At 36.1% G+C, this 22,469-nt stretch overlaps 1 protein-coding gene and 1 long non-coding RNA gene across 4 annotated transcripts; one reads left to right on the top strand and one right to left on the bottom strand.

Moving 5' to 3' along the window:
* The first annotated feature begins 465 nt into the window (after positions 1-465).
* LOC100379004 (proline-rich transmembrane protein 1-like) lies at positions 466-21,484 on the top strand. Of its 3 annotated transcripts, XR_014930315.1 has the most exons (5): positions 466-595; positions 3,615-3,718; positions 4,020-4,142; positions 10,442-10,540; positions 21,444-21,484. XR_014930315.1 is itself a non-coding variant. In XM_085503091.1 (4 exons), exons 1-4 carry the CDS (start codon positions 577-579, stop codon positions 10,466-10,468), a joined length of 273 nt encoding a protein of 90 aa, XP_085359217.1. In that variant the 5' UTR covers positions 466-576; the 3' UTR covers positions 10,469-10,966. The 3 variants fall into 3 exon arrangements, 2 of the variants coding, with proteins under 2 accessions (XP_085359217.1, XP_002732187.1); XM_085503091.1 differs by lacking the exon at positions 21,444-21,484 and having other exon boundaries at positions 10,442-10,966; XM_002732141.4 differs by lacking the exons at positions 10,442-10,540; positions 21,444-21,484 and adding an exon at positions 5,407-7,159.
* LOC144345981 (uncharacterized) lies at positions 8,943-10,259 on the bottom strand. Its single transcript, XR_013419443.1, has 3 exons — positions 10,072-10,259; positions 9,672-9,819; positions 8,943-9,481 (listed from the first exon to the last, which is right to left on the bottom strand). It is a non-coding gene; the product is annotated as an uncharacterized LOC144345981 (long non-coding RNA).
* Positions 21,485-22,469: the final 985 nt, after the last annotated feature.

Raw genomic sequence — 22,469 nt, 5'->3', positions numbered from 1 at the left:
AAAACAAGCACGCGTTCTTGGGTACGCATGTGTATTTATGACACAGCTGTTTATGCATTCATTGGTTCACAACTAATTTGATGTGATTTTCGTTGTGTGTATGTACGTCGTTTAATAACTCCAATGCGATTCACCATCGCGATTTTATTAAAAGTACCTTCATACTCCTGATTACATCAGTGAAAATCAAATAATTGGTATCCATAGAAATGCTGTGACGGTGTGATCGTTATCTTATTCTTTTTCCGGTTCCTGTGTGGAATGTGACGTGGCAGGCGATACCTGTATTCGTTTGCATTCTCAGTCTTTATAAACAATAAAACAATAACATTATTTTGTATAGTTATTTTCGGTATCACGTCGAGCGCCCTCATAGTTGTTAGAGTACCATCTCTGAAACATGCAGGTACTTGTGCATTTTAATCAACAAAAATAAAAGTCACGTGACTAATGTTATTTGTACCAGCAGAGTAAAATTGACATTATCGTCATAGGTCGTAGCACGTCATCAGATACTGCCGAGACACACTTGGCTACTTGTCTACTTTCCCCTTGACGTCATCATAGAGAACAACGATGTCAGAAGAACAAACAGGTAATCTAAATTCATCATTTTTTGTGAACAGAATATTCTGGATATTTGACGATGAGTCTCGTGACTATATATATTTATTTGTTTTAAAAAATGTATATAATCATAACACCGTATCGTATCCTTGATAGTTTAGCTACGTCAGAAAGGTATTCAACATTTGAACTCGTCAAGCGACCAAATTCAACAACAAACTCATCATCATTATCATGACCTCGCTGTTAGCCAGGCACAAACACGATTACCAATGCGTATGCTTTCGCTGTTCGCTGTTGCCCCATTTTATCGGAAAATACGGCAGTTTAGAGCAATAATCACACGTTACACGGTAATTGTATTACTTATACGTCAGTGGGGGTGCTGTAATATGTTCTATTGCTGGCGCTTCTAACGACCACCTGGTGTTATCAACGCACAGTGCCATGCTGTACAACTAATGCTTATTTGGTGATACGAAACGAGGTGAAAATTACTAAGTTTATTATAATCTAATTATGGTTATTAACAGCACGCTCCATCAGAAATTAAATATAGCTGTAAATGTGGATACCACAGGGAAACAATTTCCTATTTAATTCCTAATCATACTAGTAATTAAATTCTATCTGTCGCATCTGCGTAATTTATTGAAATTTATGGTCGAACATATTCTGCACTGTAATAACGGAGAAGGGGTGGTCGTTGACATCGTTCAGAAAATAAGTGGGTGTACGTCTCTGTTCAGTGGCGAGAATGCACGTTCGTTAATGTCTTCACAGTTAGTATCGCAATGTTGTATGTGTCACACGCAACGTAATATTACCGTAATTGGTATAGTACATGTGTGATGGTTCATATACCAAAATGGCAACAGTAACAGAAAGACTTCCCTGGCGGCGATGATAACATACGAACACGGAGCCAACAGATGAGGTTTCAACTGGTACTGGTATTATTATACTCTGCAAACATCAAGTACAATAACGCGGTAAAACTCCACTACTCCAATAACTAGATACTTAAACTCCAACACAATTCAACGAGATCTCCGATCTGAACTCAGTGCTGAACAACTCCCCTATATATACCCCCACTGTCTATAAATAGACCATTACATCAGCATACATAATAAGTCTGGTACTTACTACAAATTTCTAGAACGTTCCATTACCTTCTGTCACATTATAATCTAGTATCGGTAATTAGTCACCTGCAGTGTATACCACTTCAGATGCCATTGTTTTAAACAAAGAGCCAGTTAGGGCTTAGGTTGAGGACAGGTCGCCCAGCTGTACTATTAGTATGCAAATTCTTTGTTTCTGTTTCCTCGTGGTGAGCACTGAAAGCAAATTCAAGTTAGTCTCACCCAGAACACAGTCCTGGAAGGTTGTTCTTAGGCAACCACTTGCTGGAGTCTTGTGACGAGCCAAGTTCTGCTTTTTGTATGGGGCGCTAGGGAAGTGGCTATATCTCTAGTATAAGCCTGGGCCAGCTTCGGAGCCAATGTGTTCAGATTTTCTGGCAGGAACTGTACAAAAAGGACAGTAGCTTTAACTAGCTATTGTGGGTATTTAGGGCCAGCACGTCAGAGGGGTCTTGTCGTGTACGTACAACTCAATTGCTGTGCACCTGGGCTTCGTCACAAAAGGGACTGAATGCAAACTCATTGTAAGTAGAATTTCGTTGTAGAGTTTAATTATATATTTCCGTAAAATGTTGATACTCCATTGTTTCAAAGAATGACGTGAAATCTGTAAGTTTTATGCCTTAGTATTAAGTTGTTATATTTATTATGATTTTATTATGGTGCTGTTATTTTTCATAGTGCCATCTTGACTTTATCAAGCAGTTAGTGTTACATTACCGGAGGATACGTGCTGTCTCACTTGGAACTGCGTTCTACATTACCGGAGGATACGTGTTGTCTCACTTGGAACTGCGTGCCACATTACCGGAGGATACGTGTTGTCAAACTCGGAATTGCGTTCTACATTACCGGAAGATCAGTGTTGTATCGCTTGTAATAACCTACTATATAACTGGGAATTACGTGACGTTATTGGGAGCTTTGTAATTTATTTTTCAAAGCTACACGTTACATTATATGAATTTTGCGTACTGTACATGAATATGTAATTTAAGGCAACCCTATTGTACATTCCCGTAATTGTCTATTCAAAGGCTAAGTAAAAATCTGAAATCATTCTTTCTGTAATTTTCTCATACATTATGCGCTAGCAGTTAAATGCTTCATTAATGGACAGAAAATCCTAGATTTGTAAACAGATTGTATTTAATCCCTTTTCCCCCTTTGATTAATTAAAGTTATTCGTTCAATGTTATTTAACTCGTACGCGGTCTTGCGTTTTGATGGATGGATCGAACACTAGGCAACATAGTCAAAATTGTTGGCATCTCGTATGCATGACACCTTCTATTGCCTCCTACAGTGTTCTCTTACCTATTCAACCATTTTCTAAAAAATATAGAATATTCCACCCAGACACAGTACGGTTCTAGAACATTCTCAGTGACACGGAAGTGGTAAATAAGTCGTATGCGACAGTATGCCTTCAGTATACTCCCTGTACACGTGGCTCGTCTATGCTCGCTAGCCGTCAATAGCAATAACATGTTGATTAATTGGCGCCGACGCCATATGTTATGGGATGTTATAGAACGAAGTATGGTGTATGAAATTTCAGCACAGCACTTCGCATTTACACAGTATAACCCCTAGGGTCCGTCGACGGCCCACGCGCAGCTAAACGTGTAGTATACTTAATTGCCTGTGACATATGTTACGAGTATCATATGTATGTAGACAACCTTTGTTTTAACAACGTTAATGACAACTGCTGACCCATATCATAGCAAAGGATGATGCTGGTAGATTCAAATCATTTCGATGATTTGTTTTAATTGATGACCCACAGATGTCATATATTGTGCTCACGATTCCGGTCTTTGAAAGGTCAGAGTTCGCTTATTCGGTGAAACAACGATTATCATACCTTGTATGGATGTTTTATTTATTATGCAGATTTGCTTGTTTCGGAGGAAAAGAGCCACACCAATGAATCAGTAAACCTTTCATATTTTGATAACCCGTTCACGACCACAGTAAAGGGTCCCTCCTCACAGCAGGTAAATTCTATTCTATTCTATTCTATTCTATTCTATTCTATTCTATTCTATTACGTTGCCTGTCAAACTTAAATTTGAGTGGTTCTATGTTACGGAATGATGGAAAGCGTAGTTTAAGACAGTTATCTATCTCATTGCCATACTAATTATACGATTCATTAGTAATGTGCGAGAATTGCAGTCATTTGATTTATATGTTTATGGTAATTATCATTACGGGTGGAATGTAGGTTTTCATAAAACAATAAGAAAATATTCAGCAACAAATATATGTTTATGTGATTCTGTTTATTTTGATTAGAGTATTATTGGCGAACCGCTGATCTTACCAGCCATCCCGTATGATTATTTTCTCTTCTCCACGCTCTCCACGGTTTTTGGCTTCTTTCCAATCGGTATATTCGCACTTTGGAACTCAAGACAAGTAAGTAATATGGCATTTTATTTATTCTGTAATCTGACATTTGATTTCGAATAAACTTACGAATAAGCTAAACTTCAACTTACGAACATAATACTATTTGATCGGTCGATATATTGAATCTCGTGCTGTTCGTCCTTTTGAATTTTTTTATTTAATAATTGTAAACAATCAGCGATGATTTCTGAAAATTATCGAGATTTCTGAAATTTATCGAGATTTCTGAAATTTATCGAGATTTCTGAAATTTGTTTCTGTCATTCAAATAGCTCCCAAAATATTGGTGGTAACATGCATTGGTTTAAACGGTAGTAGGTAGTATTTAACTTGAAAACTCAGGTAAAACACATAATAAACCGTGACGCCACTTTCAGAATAAGTTATGATTTCGCCGTTTGAAACACCTAGAAACACTATTGTCGCAAACAAATCTTTTCACGGGAAGCTCTTCAAACTTAAGCAGCCTTCTGATACTTCCACTTCGTGGACGAAATATGTAGTTGTGTTTAACTGGCTAGAACCGGAAGTACTTCGTCTCACATGATCCCTATGCGAGAAACACCTGGGACAACCAATTTTGAAATTGGTTTCACTTACACTGGCAATGTGAATCGTACTCCCAGCTTCATCTACTGCGTTACATTCTTACGCAAATCACCGTCGGTTGTGTTGCCCTCCCTACGTCCACACTGTCCTTCTTACGCAAATCAGCGTCGGCTGTGTTGCCCTCCCTACGCCCACACTGTCCTTCTTACGCAAATCAGCGTCGGCTGTGTTGCCCTCCCTACGCCCACACTGTCCTTCTTACGCAAATCAGCGTCGGCTGTGTTGCCCTCCCTACGTCCACACTGTCCTTCTTACGCAAGTCACCGTCGGCTGTGTTGCCCTCCTTACGCCCACACTGTCCTTCTTACGCAAAGCAGCGTCGGCTGTGTTGCCCTCCCTACGCCCATACTGTCCTGCTTACGCAAATCAGCGTCGGCTGTGTTGCCCTCCTTACGCCCACACTGTCCTTCTTACGCAAAGCAGCGTCGGCTGTGTTGCCCTCCCTACGCCCATACTGTCCTGCTTACGCAAATCAGCGTCGGCTGTGTTGCCCTTCCTACGCCCACACTGTCCTTCTCACGCAAATCAGCGTCGGCTGTGTTGCCCTCCCTACGCCCACACACTGTCCTTCTTACGCAAATCAGCGTCGGCTGTGTTGCCCTCCCTACGCCCACACTGTCCTGTCATTGTTGATCAATCTCTTGTTCTGTTTTATCCCTAGGTTTACAGATGCTCAGCACGGGGCGATTTGATTGGTGCTAAAAAATCCGCAAATAATGCCCGTATTTTATCATGGATGTCGTTTATAGTGGCGATTTTTCTGTTTGTTATCATTGCTTTAACAATCATGATAGCGAGATCGAAACAATAGTATTCAACAGTTGAACGCTGATGGCGCTGTTCACATACGAGATCATGGAAGGATCAGATAACTTGATGTTTGAATTCCCTCATGTGCACTGTATGTCTGATTCTCTTACATTTCTGAGGATTCTTACAGTTAATATGCAAAAAGAGTAGTTTATTTAATATTTAGTTTTGGTTTTCCGTCTCTTTAAGATCAAGTTTACATCCGACAATAGAGAGACAGCCATTAATGGCATGCGAACTTGAACGTCTCTGCTCGGTGCTTTGTTTACGAGACAAAACTGCACCGCTTCATATCGTTGGAAAACGCACAGTCCTTGAGGGACTGTGGAAAACGACTGTAATATATTTTTAATTTATACGCATAGTTTGTGGCGTAGACAAACAACTCGATTGAATGAATGGATGCAGTTTCATGGTTAGAGACTCGCCTTTACAATGACGTCGTTACCGAAACGCATCAACTACAGTTCTAAAATCACATTTTGTTAGTTTGTGCCTACTCATAAATGAAAATACCCAGAATTTATTCATTTTACAATAAATTGTACTCCAAGGCAATATAAGAATATTGACTTGGGGGTCAGCAGCCTTTTTTTCTAGAAATTGATGGTTGTATTTTAGTGGAAAATCGCCATTTTGACACTATTATAATTCTTTTACCATAGGTTCCTATGACGGAGATATTATTCAATATCTCAAAATCTAACCTGGTGACATATGCTGAAAAAATTATATATTGTTAATGATAGAGTACTTTTTGTTGTCCTGAATTATTTCAAAAATCTGGGTTTTAAAAAGTGTCAAAAACTGCCATTTTTCTTTAACATTGTGTTCTATGGAAATGTTCTAAAAAGCGATTTTCAAGAAATATTAGGACACGTTTCTCAATAAGCTTAACTGTAACACACACAATAATGATATGACATTGTACCATAGGACATTAGCTTCATGATTGTACATAATAAACTATTAAACATTGTCATGCAATTTAGAACCAATTTTGTCAAAATTCTATCTACCTTTATCTACCTTAATGGCCGATTTGGGGAAATCAACTTGAAGAAAACATTAGTTTCGAAGTTTGGCGCAACGCTGTGGAAAAACTATAGAGTCGGTGTTACAGCGGAAACAATCCTTATTTTTTAAATATTATTATGATGTTCTTGATATGTAGAAAAACTATTTAGATACAATCTTATTAGTTACCGTTTTTATATAAATATGAGAATTTATAAGTCTCGTTCTGTAGTGACGAAGCACTTTTGTGACGTAAGCGGGTAACAGCAGGACCATCTACAGCGTGTTTTTTGTTTAAACATGTGGTCGTTGGTCAATTACAAATGCTGTTATTAGAGTTGTGCTATATTCTACACGACGAACGACAACACAACCAAACATAGTTATCTGTTTGAACGACATTGTTTATAAACATCTCCTCGTATCTCACTATGACATCACTGGACTGCTTCGTCGCTGGAGGGCGCAACCTTTCAAAAATATTTGAATACAGACCAGGAGACTATCACTGCAGCACTGTATGTATCTTGAAAAAATAGTATGGACTGTGTTATTCTCTATGATTAAACAATGACTTTGGAGTAAAAGCTAAGTTGGTCCCCGTTTATAATCGTCCAAATTACAATTACACAAAAGAAGGCGTTACTTATCGTATCAAGGAAAAAGGCATCGATGCTAGAGTTCATTACCATATTTTCATTCCCATTGTCTAAATTAGAAGGCACGAGTATACATAACACATCGTAATTTACAAATAAATCCACGTGTATGTGCATACGTCGATTTATAAATATGACGTCTTTAATTAACGACCGTGTTGTCTTGTTCATCTCAGCTTCGGCTCCAGTAGAAGGCGTGGCAATTGAGAACAATGCGATAAACCAACATACTAGAAAGTGAACATGGTGGCATTGTTTATTTCTATTGTCTAATAATACAATTGTTAACCTCTGCCAAGGTCGATAGCTAAGAATCAACAATAATGTTTATTGACCTAGTTTGAGGTTAACATCTGCATAAAAACAGTCACACAATTCACAGTTATTACGATATTTTGAAGTACTTAGTACACATGTAAATTCAGAATTCATCGTATTGGTTCACTGCATTAACACCAATCTGATTACTTTCCACTGGAGATGATAAATACAAAGTAGATGTTCGACTGTGATTACGTACGCTGTTGTATTCATATTTTCTATACATGGACACCGTTAAGGTAGAATATTGTGTCATTTACATTGTTTTGTCAATTGTTGGTCGCCTTTTTGAAGACACAATGAACACAGTACAATTCACATATTAACATGGGACGTTAATTCAGCACGACGAATTCACTGAATCTAGTATATCATCATTGAAGTCTGGGAAATATATTCGAGACCGAGAAGGGTACCTGGGACCGATTTTGAACAAAATTTAGATATTTCAAATTGAACACATTTCCAGCATTCTTTCGTTATATTTGCTACCAATTATTAACAATTATAAACTGAACATTCTTAATAATGCAGCCTGAGAATCAGAGAAGATTATACATTTAACACAAACTGTGATTTAGGCCAAACCAAATACATCGCGCATCGGCTTCCATCATGACCATGCTTTATCTCTCAAACTATCATTTCTGAAGCGAACTTGTGCTTAAGCCCCGTTGTTTGAATTAGTAAGACTCGATGTAACATCAATATGCACACTATGTTTTATTGGAGGAATATAGGTTTTATTGGGGGAATATATGTTTTATTGGGGGAATATATTTTATATACGAGAAAGAACAGTTATCATTGTCACCGAAAGGATGGAAACAGCCAGTCGATGTAGAAACTCGAATTTATTCAAATGCGTTGACGCTACACTAAAGTGTACCTGGAGAATTTATTTCAATATCTCGAATCAGATTAGCTTTAGTAAATGTATACAGTAATGGTGTACTATGTAGCCTCGATCGGTGACCGGATATTTACAACCCATAACCCCCATAAATTACGCATACTCTACAACCTCTATCCGTGATTGTTTATTTATATTAAACACTATAAAATCACATACTGTAAAATTTTAGCTGGAATTAATTTTTGCTGAACAGACTTTGGGTGTTTTGTATGGAATTTATTTTCACAAATTGTTGACAAGTTGAATGTAAAATATAGGAAAAAGGGTACTTTCACTGGATTTTATTTTCACTGAATCAGCCCTTCAACGAAAATATCGAAAATAAAATCCAAGTGATAATTTAAGTATTTTACAGCACACAATACGTTGACATGTACACTAAAGTATGCCTGGCGGATTTATTTCTAAAATACGTTGTTTTCAATAGCTCGAATCAGATTAGCTTTAGTAAATGTATAATGTAATGACGCATACTCCACAACATCGTGATTGTGTATTTATATTAAACACTATAAAATCGTATACACAAAATGCATAATCAAAGGTAACCATTTATCAATTTAAAAAAGTGTTCTTTCTACATAGATATTTCGTCATTTTCACGCCAACGTTGTCAAACTCACAACTGATTCAGCTTATAAACTATCACATTCTTTAGAGATGGCACAGCTATGCAGTAATGCACAATCGAAATGACCAACTGAGACCCAGCTGTTCATATTTGATAAAGTCACGGTCAGCATCCATCCCCGCGAAAAAAAAACAAAAAAACAGTAATACAAAACGATAAACATGGATATAATATAGAAAATTAGTAAATACACTTATCAGATTCTTATAAAAATTAGCAAAATAAAATGAAATTACTATCTCGATAATTGTGTCTTCTAGCAGAAAATGTATTTTCTTCTTGTCAGATACTTGAAATTGACGAATACGTAATGACTCAATGCATGAAGAATGTGACCAGCGGATGTCTCAGACGGATACTGTCGTCGGGCTAATGATTTCAACTAAAAAATAAACAACATAAATATTGTGTCAATTGAGAGGGTGAAATTACCATCAGGAATTGTTAAAACCAACGTAGAAGACGAACTGCATTCCCCGTGACCTTCATGTTTGTTATAAAATGTATTTTGTTGTAAGATCCGTAGCACGATATTGTTAACATGTCACATGGTATATTATGATAAATCTTACCGTCACTCTGTCCGAAGATATCTGTTCTGGACGTCGCCGATACGATCCATACCATGATTCCAAGCAGTCCAATAGCAACCACAAACACAATACATACGATGAGTGTCAAATGTAAACACGCCCTCGATTGGTTTGCTTCTTTCTCGTTCTGAAAATCCACAATTTTCTCATCAATTAAAAATCTCAGAACGTTTGTAAACCTAACTTAGATACTACGGTACTAACGCGTTATTCTAATAATGTTAGATTATCGGTTGACCTGAATATGAGCTCACGTTGAATCAGGAATGCGATATCATAGCGGATAACAACCGTGACGGAATCGTGACAGTGATGTAATTCTTATCCGACCGAAACATTGTCACAAATCTGAAACAGGCGGCATGTATGGTACTCTTACCGCGTACACGAGCTTGCTTTGCTCCCGCATTGAATCTTCGCGTCCCTCTTCCATTTCACACGTTCAAATTCAAAATGGCCTTCTGACTGAGCTGCTTGATTTGCTCACTAACACGCATAACATTACTCGCTATACATTGCATACAGTGGCAGCCAATAGAGATCACTGTGAGGCGAGTTATAATGTATATTCACCCGCAGCGACAATTGCCTGGACACCGAAGCCCTATTGTACTGTAACGTGTCGGTCAATAAGCATACTTATTCTAATAGCAAAGGTGAATAACATCGATGTTTTGAACTAATGAATGAGTCTCCTTGGGCCCTATTTGTTATTGAGATATTTGTTTTTGTCGTATCCATTGTTACAGGTGAGGTTTGAACGAACATGGAGGTAAAATACTGAATAATGAAGAAGTGTCATGGCATGGATTGTACCATGGCAAATAAGACACAACGTATGCAAATGTGTAAGTTATACTATTGGATCAGTCAGCAGTAATACTCCAGGTGTCTATTGTCACGTGACATCACCTTAAAATAAATCCTACATAAGTCACTCACTGAACGGGTTATGTACGCTTGATGTAATAGCCATCATGTAATGTATGCACGGCGACGACGACGACCTCTGAGAAGATGACGTCACAGAGTTATAGCTGAATAATAATGTTTACATTCGACACAGAACCATGCTAATATTATGATGTTGCATAGCAATTATGACTGTCTTTGAAAACGTTAAAAATTTAATTAATTTAGTATGGGAAAAGATTGTATCATTAAGGACGATTTCTCGGTAAATGATGGCCAATTTTGGGAGATAACTAACACTGAACAATTTTCAAAAACGTTACCATAATGATGGGTTAATAAAAGACGCCACTGTAATGTAATGTAATGTAATAATACACATTTGTAATCACACCACAACTCCATAGAAACGAGGTAGGTGAACTGGATTGGTCACTTAGCGCGATTAGTTCGATGAATACGTGAAAACAGATAACAACATTATGATTTCCCAACAGAGAGTGAGCACAATTCAGAAAAAAATCGACATAATTAATGTGGTTTCAAAAATGACATCATTATAGTGGCACTACCTTTTGCTCACACACCGACAAAGTAAGTGCGAACGTACATATTACAGGATAAGCCGGTGAGCAATTTTGATTTCATGCAAATATAATCTTTCACGGATGGCGACGATCTGTTTTGTAGCATGCACCAAGTAGTATTATGTGCGATAACGTACATGAGCTATTTTGAACACGGGCATTAAACATTTAAGTATTTAACTTATGTAACTCATAACGCCTATCCTGTCACGATGATTGGAATACTAATTTATGTAACACATAACGCCTATCCTGTCACGATGACTGGAATACTAATTTATGTAACTCATAACGCCTATCCTGTCACGGTGATTGGAATACTAATTTATGTAACTCATAACGCCTATCCTGTCACGGTGATTGGAATACTAATTTATGTAACTCATAACGCCTATCCTATCACGATGATTACAATACTAATTTATGTAAATCATAACGGCTATCCTGTCACGGTGATTACAATACTAATTTATGTAACACATAACGCCTATCCTGTCACGATGATTGGAATACTAATTTATGTAACTCATAACGCCTGTCCTGTCACGGTGATTGGAATACTAATTTATATAACTCATAACGCCTATCCTATCACGATGATTACAATACTAATTTATGTAACTCATAACGCCTATCCTGTCACAATGATTGAAATACTAATTTATGTAACTAATAACGCCTATCCTGTCACGATGATTGAAATACTAATTTATGTAACTCATAACGCCTGTCCTGTCACGGTGATTGGAATACTAATTTATGTAAATCATAACGGCTATCCTGTCACGGTGATTACAATACTAATTTATGTAACTCATAACACTTATCCTGTCACGATGATTGAAATACTAATTTATGTAACTAATAACGCCTATCCTGTCACGATGATTGAAATACTAATTTATGTAACTCATAACGCCTATCCTGTCACGATGATTACAATACTAATTTATGTAACACACAACGCCTATCCTGTCACGATGATTACAATACTAATTTATGTAACACATAACGCCTATCCTGTCATGATAATTGCAATACTAATTTATGTAACTCATAACGCCTATCCTGTCACGATGATTGGAATACTAATTTGTGTAACTCATAACGCCTATCCTGTCACGATGATTGGAATACTAATTTATGTAACTCATAACGCCTATCCTGTCACGATGATTGAAATACTAATTTATGTAACTCATAACGCCTATCCTGTCACGATGATTGGAATACTAATTTATGTAACTCATAACGCCTATCCTGTCACGATGATTGAAATACTAATTTATGTAACTCATAACGCCTATCCTGTCACGATGATTACAATACTAATTTATGTAACACACAACGCCTATCCTGTCACGATGATTACAATACTAATTTATGTAACACATAACGCCTATCCTGTCATGATAATTGCAATACTAATTTATGTAACTCATAACGCCTATCCTGTCACGATGATTGGAATACTAATTTATGTAACTCATAACGCCTATCCTGTCACGATGTTTGGAATACTAATTTATGTAACACATAACGCCTATCCTGTCACGATGATTACAATACTAATTTATGTAACTCATAACGCCTATCCTGTCACGATTATTACAATACTAATTTATGTAACTCATAACGCCTATCCTGTCACGATGATTACAATACTAATTTATGTAAATCATAACGCCTACCCTGTCACGGTGATTGGAATACCAATTTATGTAACTCATAACGTCTATTCCGTCACGATGATTGGAATACTAATTGATGTAACTCATAACGCCTATCCTGTCACGATGATTGGAATACCAATTTATGTAACTCATAACGTCTATCCTGTCACGATGATTACAATACTAATTTATGTAACTCATAACGCCTATCCTGTCACGATGATTGGAATACTAATTTGTGTAACTCATAACGTCTATCCTATCACGATGATTACAATACTAATTTATGTAACTCATAACGCCTATCCTGTCACGATGATTGAAATACTAATTTGTGTAACTATAATAACGCCTATCCTGTCACGATGATTGAAATACTAATTTATGTAACTCATAACGCCTATCCTGTCACGATGATTACAATACTAATTTATGTAACACACAACGCCTATCCTGTCACGATGATTACAATACTAATTTATGTAACACATAACGCCTATCCTGTCACGATGATTGGAATACTAATTTATGTAACTCATAACGCCTATCCTGTCACGGTGATTGGAATACTAATTTATGTAACTCATAACGCCTATCCTGTCACGGTGATTGGAATACTAATTTATGTAACTCATAACGCCTATCCTATCACGATGATTACAATACTAATTTATGTAAATCATAACGGCTATCCTGTCACGGTGATTACAATACTAATTTATGTAACTCATAACACTTATCCTGTCACGATCATTGAAATACTAATTTGTGTAACTCATAACGCCTATCCTGTCACGATGATTGGAATACTAATTTATGTAACTAATAACGCCTATCCTGTCACGATGATTGAAATACTAATTTATGTAACTCATAACGCCTATCCTGTCACGATGATTACAATACTAATTTATGTAACACACATCGCCTATCCTGTCACGATGATTACAATACTAATTTATGTAACACATAACGCCTATCCTGTCACGATAATTGCAATACTAATTTATGTAACTCATAACGCCTATCCTGTCACGATGATTGGAATACTAATTTATGTAACTCATAACGCCTATCCAGTCACGATGATTGGAATACTAATTTATGTAACACATAACGCCTATCCTGTCACGATGATTACAATACTAATTTATGTAACTCATAACGCCTATCCTGTCACGATAATTACAATACTAATTTATGTAACTCATAACGCCTATCCTGTCACGATGATTACAATACTAATTTATGTAAATCATAACGCCTACCCTGTCACGGTGATTGGAATACCAATTTATGTAACTCATAACGTCTATCCTGTCACGATGATTGGAATACTAATTGATGTAACTCATAACGCCTATCCTGTCACGATGATTGGAATACTAATTTATGTAACACATAACGCCTATCCTGTCACGATGATTACAATACTAATTTATGTAACTCATAACGCCTATCCTGTCACGATGATTACAATACTAATTTATGTAACTCATAACGCCTATCCTGTCACGATGATTACAATACTAATTTATGTAAATCATAACGCCTACCCTGTCACGGTGATTGGAATACCAATTTATGTAACTCATAACGTCTATCCTGTCACGATGATTGGAATACTAATTGATGTAACTCATAACGCCTATCCTGTCACGATGATTGGAATACCAATTTATGTAACTCATAACGTCTATCCTGTCACGATGATTACAATACTAATTTATGTTCCTCATAACGCCTATCCTGTCACGATGATTGGAATACTAATTTGTGTAACTCATAACGCCTATCCTATCACGATGATTACAATACTAATTTATATAAATCATAACGGCTATCCTGTCACGGTGATTACAATACTAATTTATGTAACTCATAACACTTATCCTGTCACGATGATTGAAATATTAATTTGTGTAACTCATAACGCCTATCCTGTCACGATGATTGGAATACTAATTTATGTAACTCATAACGCCTATACTGTCACGATGATTACAATACTAATTTATGTAACACACAACGCCTATCCTGTCACGATGATTACAATACTAATTTATGTAACACATAACGCCTATCCTGTCATGATAATTGCAATACTAATTTATGTAACTCATAACGCCTATCCTGTCACGATGATTGGAATACTAATTTATGTAACTCATAACGCCTATCCTGTCACGATGATTACAATACTAATTCATGTAACTCATAACGCCTATCCTGTCGCGATGATTACAATACTAATTTATGTAACTCATAACGCCTATCTTGTCACGGTGATTGGAATACCAATTTATGTAACTCATAACGTCTATCCTGTCACGATGATTGGAATACTAATTGATGTAACTGATAACGCCTATCTTGTCACGGTGATTGGAATACCAATTTATGTAACTCATAACGTCTATCCTGTCACGATGATTACAATACTAATTTATGTAACTCATAACGCCTATCCTATCACGATGATTACAATACTAATTTGTGTAACTCATAACGCCTATCCTGTCACGATGATTGGAATACTAATTTGTGTAACTCATAACGCCTATCCTGTCACGATGATTGGAATACTAATTTATGTAACACATAACGCCTATCCTGTCACGATGATTGAAATACTAATTTATGTAACTCATAACGCCTATCCTGTCACGATGATTACAATAATTATTTATGTAACTCATAACGCCTATCCTAACACGATGATTGCAAGACTAATTTATGTAACTCATAACGCCTATCCTGTCACGGTGATTGGAATACTAATTTATGTAACTCATAACGCCTATCCTGTCACGGTGATTGAAATACTAATTTATGTAACTCATAACGCCTATCCTGTCACGATGATTGGAATACTAATTTATGTAACTCATAACGCCTATCCTGTCACGGTGATTGGAATACTAATTTATGTAACTCATAACGCCTATCCTGTCACGGTGATTGAAATACTAATTTATGTAACTCATAACGCCTATCCTGTCACGATGATTGGAATACTAATTTATGTAATTCATAACACCTATCCTATCACGATGATTGGAATACTATTTTATGTAACTCATAACGCCTATCCTGTCACGATGATTACAATACTAATTTATGTAACTCATAACGCCTATCCTGTCACGATGATTACAATACTAATTTATGTAACACATAACGCCTATCCTGTCATGATAATTGCAATACTAATTTATGTAACTCATAACGCCTATCCTGTCACGATGATTGGAATACTAATTTATGTAACTCATAACGCCTATCCTGTCACGATGATTGGAATACTAATTTGTGTAACTCATAACGCCTATCCTGTCACGATGATTGGAATACTAATTTATGTAACTAATAACGCCTATCCTGTCACGATGATTGAAATACTAATTTATGTAACTCATAACGCCTATCCTGTCACGATGATTACAATACTAATTTATGTAACACACAACGCCTATCCTGTCACGATGATTACAATACTAATTTATGTAACACATAACGCCTATCCTGTCATGATAATTGCAATACTAATTTATGTAACTCATAACGCCTATCCTGTCACGATGATTGGAATACTAATTTATGTAACTCATAACGCCTATCCTGTCACGATGATTGGAATACTAATTTATGTAACACATAACGCCTATCCTGTCACGATGATTACAATACTAATTTATGTAACTCATAACGCCTATCCTGTCACGATTATTACAATACTAATTTATGTAACTCATAACGCCTATCCTGTCACGATGATTACAATACTAATTTATGTAAATCATAACGCCTACCCTGTCACGGTGATTGGAATACCAATTTATGTAACTCATAACGTCTATTCCGTCACGATGATTGGAATACTAATTGATGTAACTCATAACGCCTATCCTGTCACGATGATTGGAATACCAATTTATGTAACTCATAACGTCTATCCTGTCACGATGATTACAATACTAATTTATGTAACTCATAACGCCTATCCTGTCACGATGATTGGAATACTAATTTGTGTAACTCATAACGTCTATCCTATCACGATGATTGAAATACTAATTTATGTAACTCATAACGCCTATCCTGTCACGATGATTGGAATACTAATTTATGTAACTCATAACGCCTATCCTGTCACGGTGATTGGAATACTAATTTATGTAACTCATAACGCCTATCCTGTCACGGTGATTGAAATACTAATTTATGTAACTCATAACGCCTATCCTGTCACGATGATTGGAATACTAATTTATGTAATTCATAACACCTATCCTATCACGATGATTGGAATACTATTTTATGTAACTCATAACGCCTATCCTGTCACGATGATTACAATACTAATTTATGTAACTCATAACGCCTATCCTGTCACGATGATTACAATACTAATTTATGTAACACATAACGCCTATCCTGTCATGATAATTGCAATACTAATTTATGTAACTCATAACGCCTATCCTGTCACGATGATTGGAATACTAATTTATGTAACTCATAACGCCTATCCTGTCACGATGATTGGAATACTAATTTGTGTAACTCATAACGCCTATCCTGTCACGATGATTGGAATACTAATTTATGTAACTAATAACGCCTATCCTGTCACGATGATTGAAATACTAATTTATGTAACTCATAACGCCTATCCTGTCACGATGATTACAATACTAATTTATGTAACACACAACGCCTATCCTGTCACGATGATTACAATACTAATTTATGTAACACATAACGCCTATCCTGTCATGATAATTGCAATACTAATTTATGTAACTCATAACGCCTATCCTGTCACGATGATTGGAATACTAATTTATGTAACTCATAACGCCTATCCTGTCACGATGATTGGAATACTAATTTATGTAACACATAACGCCTATCCTGTCACGATGATTACAATACTAATTTATGTAACTCATAACGCCTATCCTGTCACGATTATTACAATACTAATTTATGTAACTCATAACGCCTATCCTGTCACGATGATTACAATACTAATTTATGTAAATCATAACGCCTACCCTGTCACGGTGATTGGAATACCAATTTATGTAACTCATAACGTCTATTCCGTCACGATGATTGGAATACTAATTGATGTAACTCATAACGCCTATCCTGTCACGATGATTGGAATACCAATTTATGTAACTCATAACGTCTATCCTGTCACGATGATTACAATACTAATTTATGTAACTCATAACGCCTATCCTGTCACGATGATTGGAATACTAATTTGTGTAACTCATAACGTCTATCCTATCACGATGATTACAATACTAATTTATGTAACTCATAACGCCTATCCTGTCACGATGATTGAAATACTAATTTGTGTAACTATAATAACGCCTATCCTGTCACGATGATTGAAATACTAATTTATGTAACTCATAAAGCCTATCCTGTCACGATGATTACAATACTAATTTATGTAACACACAACGCCTATCCTGTCACGATGATTACAATACTAATTTATGTAACACATAACGCCTATCCTGTCACGATGATTGGAATACTAATTTATGTAACTCATAACGCCTATCCTGTCACGGTGATTGGAATACTAATTTATGTAACTCATAACGCCTATCCTGTCACGATGATTACAATACTAATTTATGTAACACATAACGCCTATCCTGTCATGATAATTGCAATACTAATTTATGTAACTCATAACGCCTATCCTGTCACGATGATTGGAATACCAATTTATGTAACTCATAACGTCTATTCCGTCACGATGATTGGAATACTAATTGATGTAACTCATAACGCCTATCCTGTCACGATGATTGGAATACCAATTTATGTAACTCATAACGTCTATCCTGTCACGATGATTACAATACTAATTTATGTAACTCATAACGCCTATCCTGTCACGATGATTGGAATACTAATTTGTGTAACTCATAACGTCTATCCTATCACGATGATTACAATACTAATTTATGTAACTCATAACGCCTATCCTGTCACGATGATTGAAATACTAATTTGTGTAACTATAATAACGCCTATCCTGTCACGATGATTGAAATACTAATTTATGTAACTCATAACGCCTATCCTGTCACGATGATTACAATACTAATTTATATAACACACAACGCCTATCCTGTCACGATGATTGGAATACTAATTTATGTAACTCATAACGCCTATCCTGTCACGGTGATTGGAATACTAATTTATGTAACTCATAACGCCTATCCTGTCACGGTGATTGGAATACTAATTTATGTAACTCATAACGCCTATCCTATCACGATGATTACAATACTAATTTATGTAAATCATAACGGCTATCCTGTCACGGTGATTACAATACTAATTTATGTAACTCATAACACTTATCCTGTCACGATCATTGAAATACTAATTTGTGTAACTCATAACGCCTATCCTGTCACGATGATTGGAATACTAATTTATGTAACTAATAACGCCTATCCTGTCACGATGATTGAAATACTAATTTATGTAACTCATAACGCCTATCCTGTCACGATGATTACAATACTAATTTATGTAACACACATCGCCTATCCTGTCACGATGATTACAATACTAATTTATGTAACACATAACGCCTATCCTGTCATGATAATTGCAATACTAATTTATGTAACTCATAACGCCTATCCTGTCACGATGATTGGAATACTAATTTATGTAACTCATAACGCCTATCCAGTCACGATGATTGGAATACTAATTTATGTAACACATAACGCCTATCCTGTCACGATGATTACAATACTAATTTATGTAACTCATAACGCCTATCCTGTCACGATAATTACAATACTAATTTATGTAACACACATCGCCTATCCTGTCACGATGATTACAATACTAATTTATGTAACACATAACGCCTATCCTGTCATGATAATTGCAATACTAATTTATGTAACTCATAACGCCTATCCTGTCACGATGATTGGAATACTAATTTATGTAACTCATAACGCCTATCCAGTCACGATGATTGGAATACTAATTTATGTAACACATAACGCCTATCCTGTCACGATGATTACAATACTAATTTATGTAACTCATAACGCCTATCCTGTCACGATAATTACAATACTAATTTATGTAACTCATAACGCCTATCCTGTCACGATGATTACAATACTAATTTATGTAAATCATAACGCCTACCCTGTCACGGTGATTGGAATACCAATTTATGTAACTCATAACGTCTATCCTGTCACGATGATTGGATTACTAATTGATGTAACTCATAACGCCTATCCTGTCACGATGATTGGAATACTAATTTATGTAACACATAACGCCTATCCTGTCACGATGATTACAATACTAATTTATGTAACTCATAACGCCTATCCTGTCACGATGATTACAATACTAATTTATGTAACTCATAACGCCTATCCTGTCACGATGATTACAATACCAATTTATGTAACTCATAACGTCTATCCTGTCACGATGATTGGAATACTAATTGATGTAACTCATAACGCCTATCCTGTCACGATGATTGGAATACCAATTTATGTAACTCATAACGTCTATCCTGTCACGATGATTACAATACTAATTTATGTTCCTCATAACGCCTATCCTGTCACGATGATTGGAATACTAATTTGTGTAACTCATAACGCCTATCCTATCACGATGATTACAATACTAATTTATGTAACACATAACGCCTATCCTGTCACGATGATTGGAATACTAATTTATGTAACTCATAACGCCTAACCTATCACGATGATTGGAATACTAATTTATGTAACTCATAACGCCTATCCTATCACGATGATTGGAATACTAATTTATGTAACTCATAACGCCTATCCTGTCACGATGATTTGAATACTAATTTATGTAACTCATAACGCCTATCCTGTCACGATGATTGGAATACTAATTTATGTAACTCATAACGCCTAACCTATCACGATGATTGGAATACTAATTTATGTAACTCATAACGCCTAACCTATCACGATGATTGGAATACTAATTTATGTAACTCATAACGTCTATCCTGTCACGATGATTGGAATACTAATTTATGTAACTCATAACGCCTATCCTATCACGATGATCGGAATACTAATTTATGTAACTCATAACGCCTATCCTATCACGATGATTGGAATACTAATTTATGTAACTCATAACGCCTATCCTGTCACGATGATTGGAATACTAATTTATGTAACTCATAACGCCTATCCTATCACGATGATTGGAATACTAATTTATGTAACTCATAACGCCTATCCTGTCACGATGATTGGAATACTAATTTGTGTAACTCATAACGCCTATCCTGTCACGATGATTGGGATACTAATTTATGTAACTCATAACGCCTATCCTGTCACGATGATTGGAATACTAATTTATGTAACTCATAACGCCTAACCTATCACGATGATTGGAATACTAATGTATTCCATAGCTTATCTGTGCAATATTTTCTTGATTGGGTGGAAAGGTTTATGCTGCTGTTTTTTGTTTCCTTTGTCTAGAATATATGTTGCTGTCATTATTTCCCGTAAATTGTACATAATGGTCCATTCCTACTGTGTCCCGCTATGGTAATTATACATACGAATTTATTTTTTCTATACTTTTGTGAATATTAAATAATTCCTGAAAATAAAAATACTGCTAATTGCCAAATCCTCAAGTGCATATTTGAGAAAAAAAATATTGTCCAGGGGTTCATGTCGTTACTGTAGTCCTCCTATTTTGTATTGCCATACGAGTTGATGCAAGCGCCACCTAGAAATTTACTTCAGCCAAAATGTGTGTACCCGCCACTAGAGGGCCCCATTTTACATTTTGTCACGCGATTAGCCAGAGCTTGTCGATTTCTTCCAGCTGATTTAACAGCCTGTGGTGATCACGTCTCTGGGTGATTGCCGTCTGAGCCCAGCAGAAAAAAATTATGAAATGTTCATGGTGAGTCATCATCAACGAATATACTCCAATATTTAATGAGTCATATTGTTAAATGTGTCGTCAATACCTGAATCGCCCTAAGACGTCCCCATCATCACGTGTAAACATGACCCAGTGTTGTTTCGACGAGTAGATATTTACATTCATAATACATAATACCTAGCCATGCCTTTGATTCTCGCTATCTCTTATAGTGTACACAATATCACCAAGGCGAGCCTTGCTAGCTATATCACATTTATTATTTTGACAATAAATAATACCAGTGGATCTGCCTCAAAACAAAACTATAGTATAAACCATAATGAATTATGATTGAGAAAATCCAAAACTTACTTAAAGGGCGTTGGTCGTTGCATTGCGCATGTGCGACATTTGTGTTAATAAATATTGATTTCCCCACAATCCAATGCGCTCTTCTAATATAAATCACAAGTATGAGGTTTGACCTGGGCGCGACTCGCACTGATTGCCATCGGTGACTCCTTCAATACCTTCCAATCACCAAAAAAATACCTAATTAGATCTTGGTAACGTCTCAGTTTGTACTCTTGACCTGCGCAACAGTCAAAGTCGCCATCTTTGTTTAT

The sequence above is a fragment of the Saccoglossus kowalevskii genome, chromosome 9, assembly GCF_978046115.1.
Source record: "Saccoglossus kowalevskii chromosome 9, keSacKowa6.1, whole genome shotgun sequence".
NCBI classification, from domain to species: domain Eukaryota; kingdom Metazoa; phylum Hemichordata; class Enteropneusta; family Harrimaniidae; genus Saccoglossus; species Saccoglossus kowalevskii.
Note: the sequence above shows the minus strand (reverse complement) of the source record. Positions and strands in the feature narration are given on the sequence as shown.

What these genes read in the sequence shown, in the direction of transcription:
- LOC100379004 (XM_002732141.4), top strand. An exon ending in AGGGTCCCTCCTCACAGCAG is followed by an intron (nt 3,719 to 4,019) that starts GTAAATTCTATT and finishes TATTTTGATTAG; the next exon opens with AGTATTATTGGCGAACCGCT. An exon ending in CACTTTGGAACTCAAGACAA is followed by an intron (nt 4,143 to 5,406) that starts GTAAGTAATATG and finishes TTTTATCCCTAG; the next exon opens with GTTTACAGATGCTCAGCACG.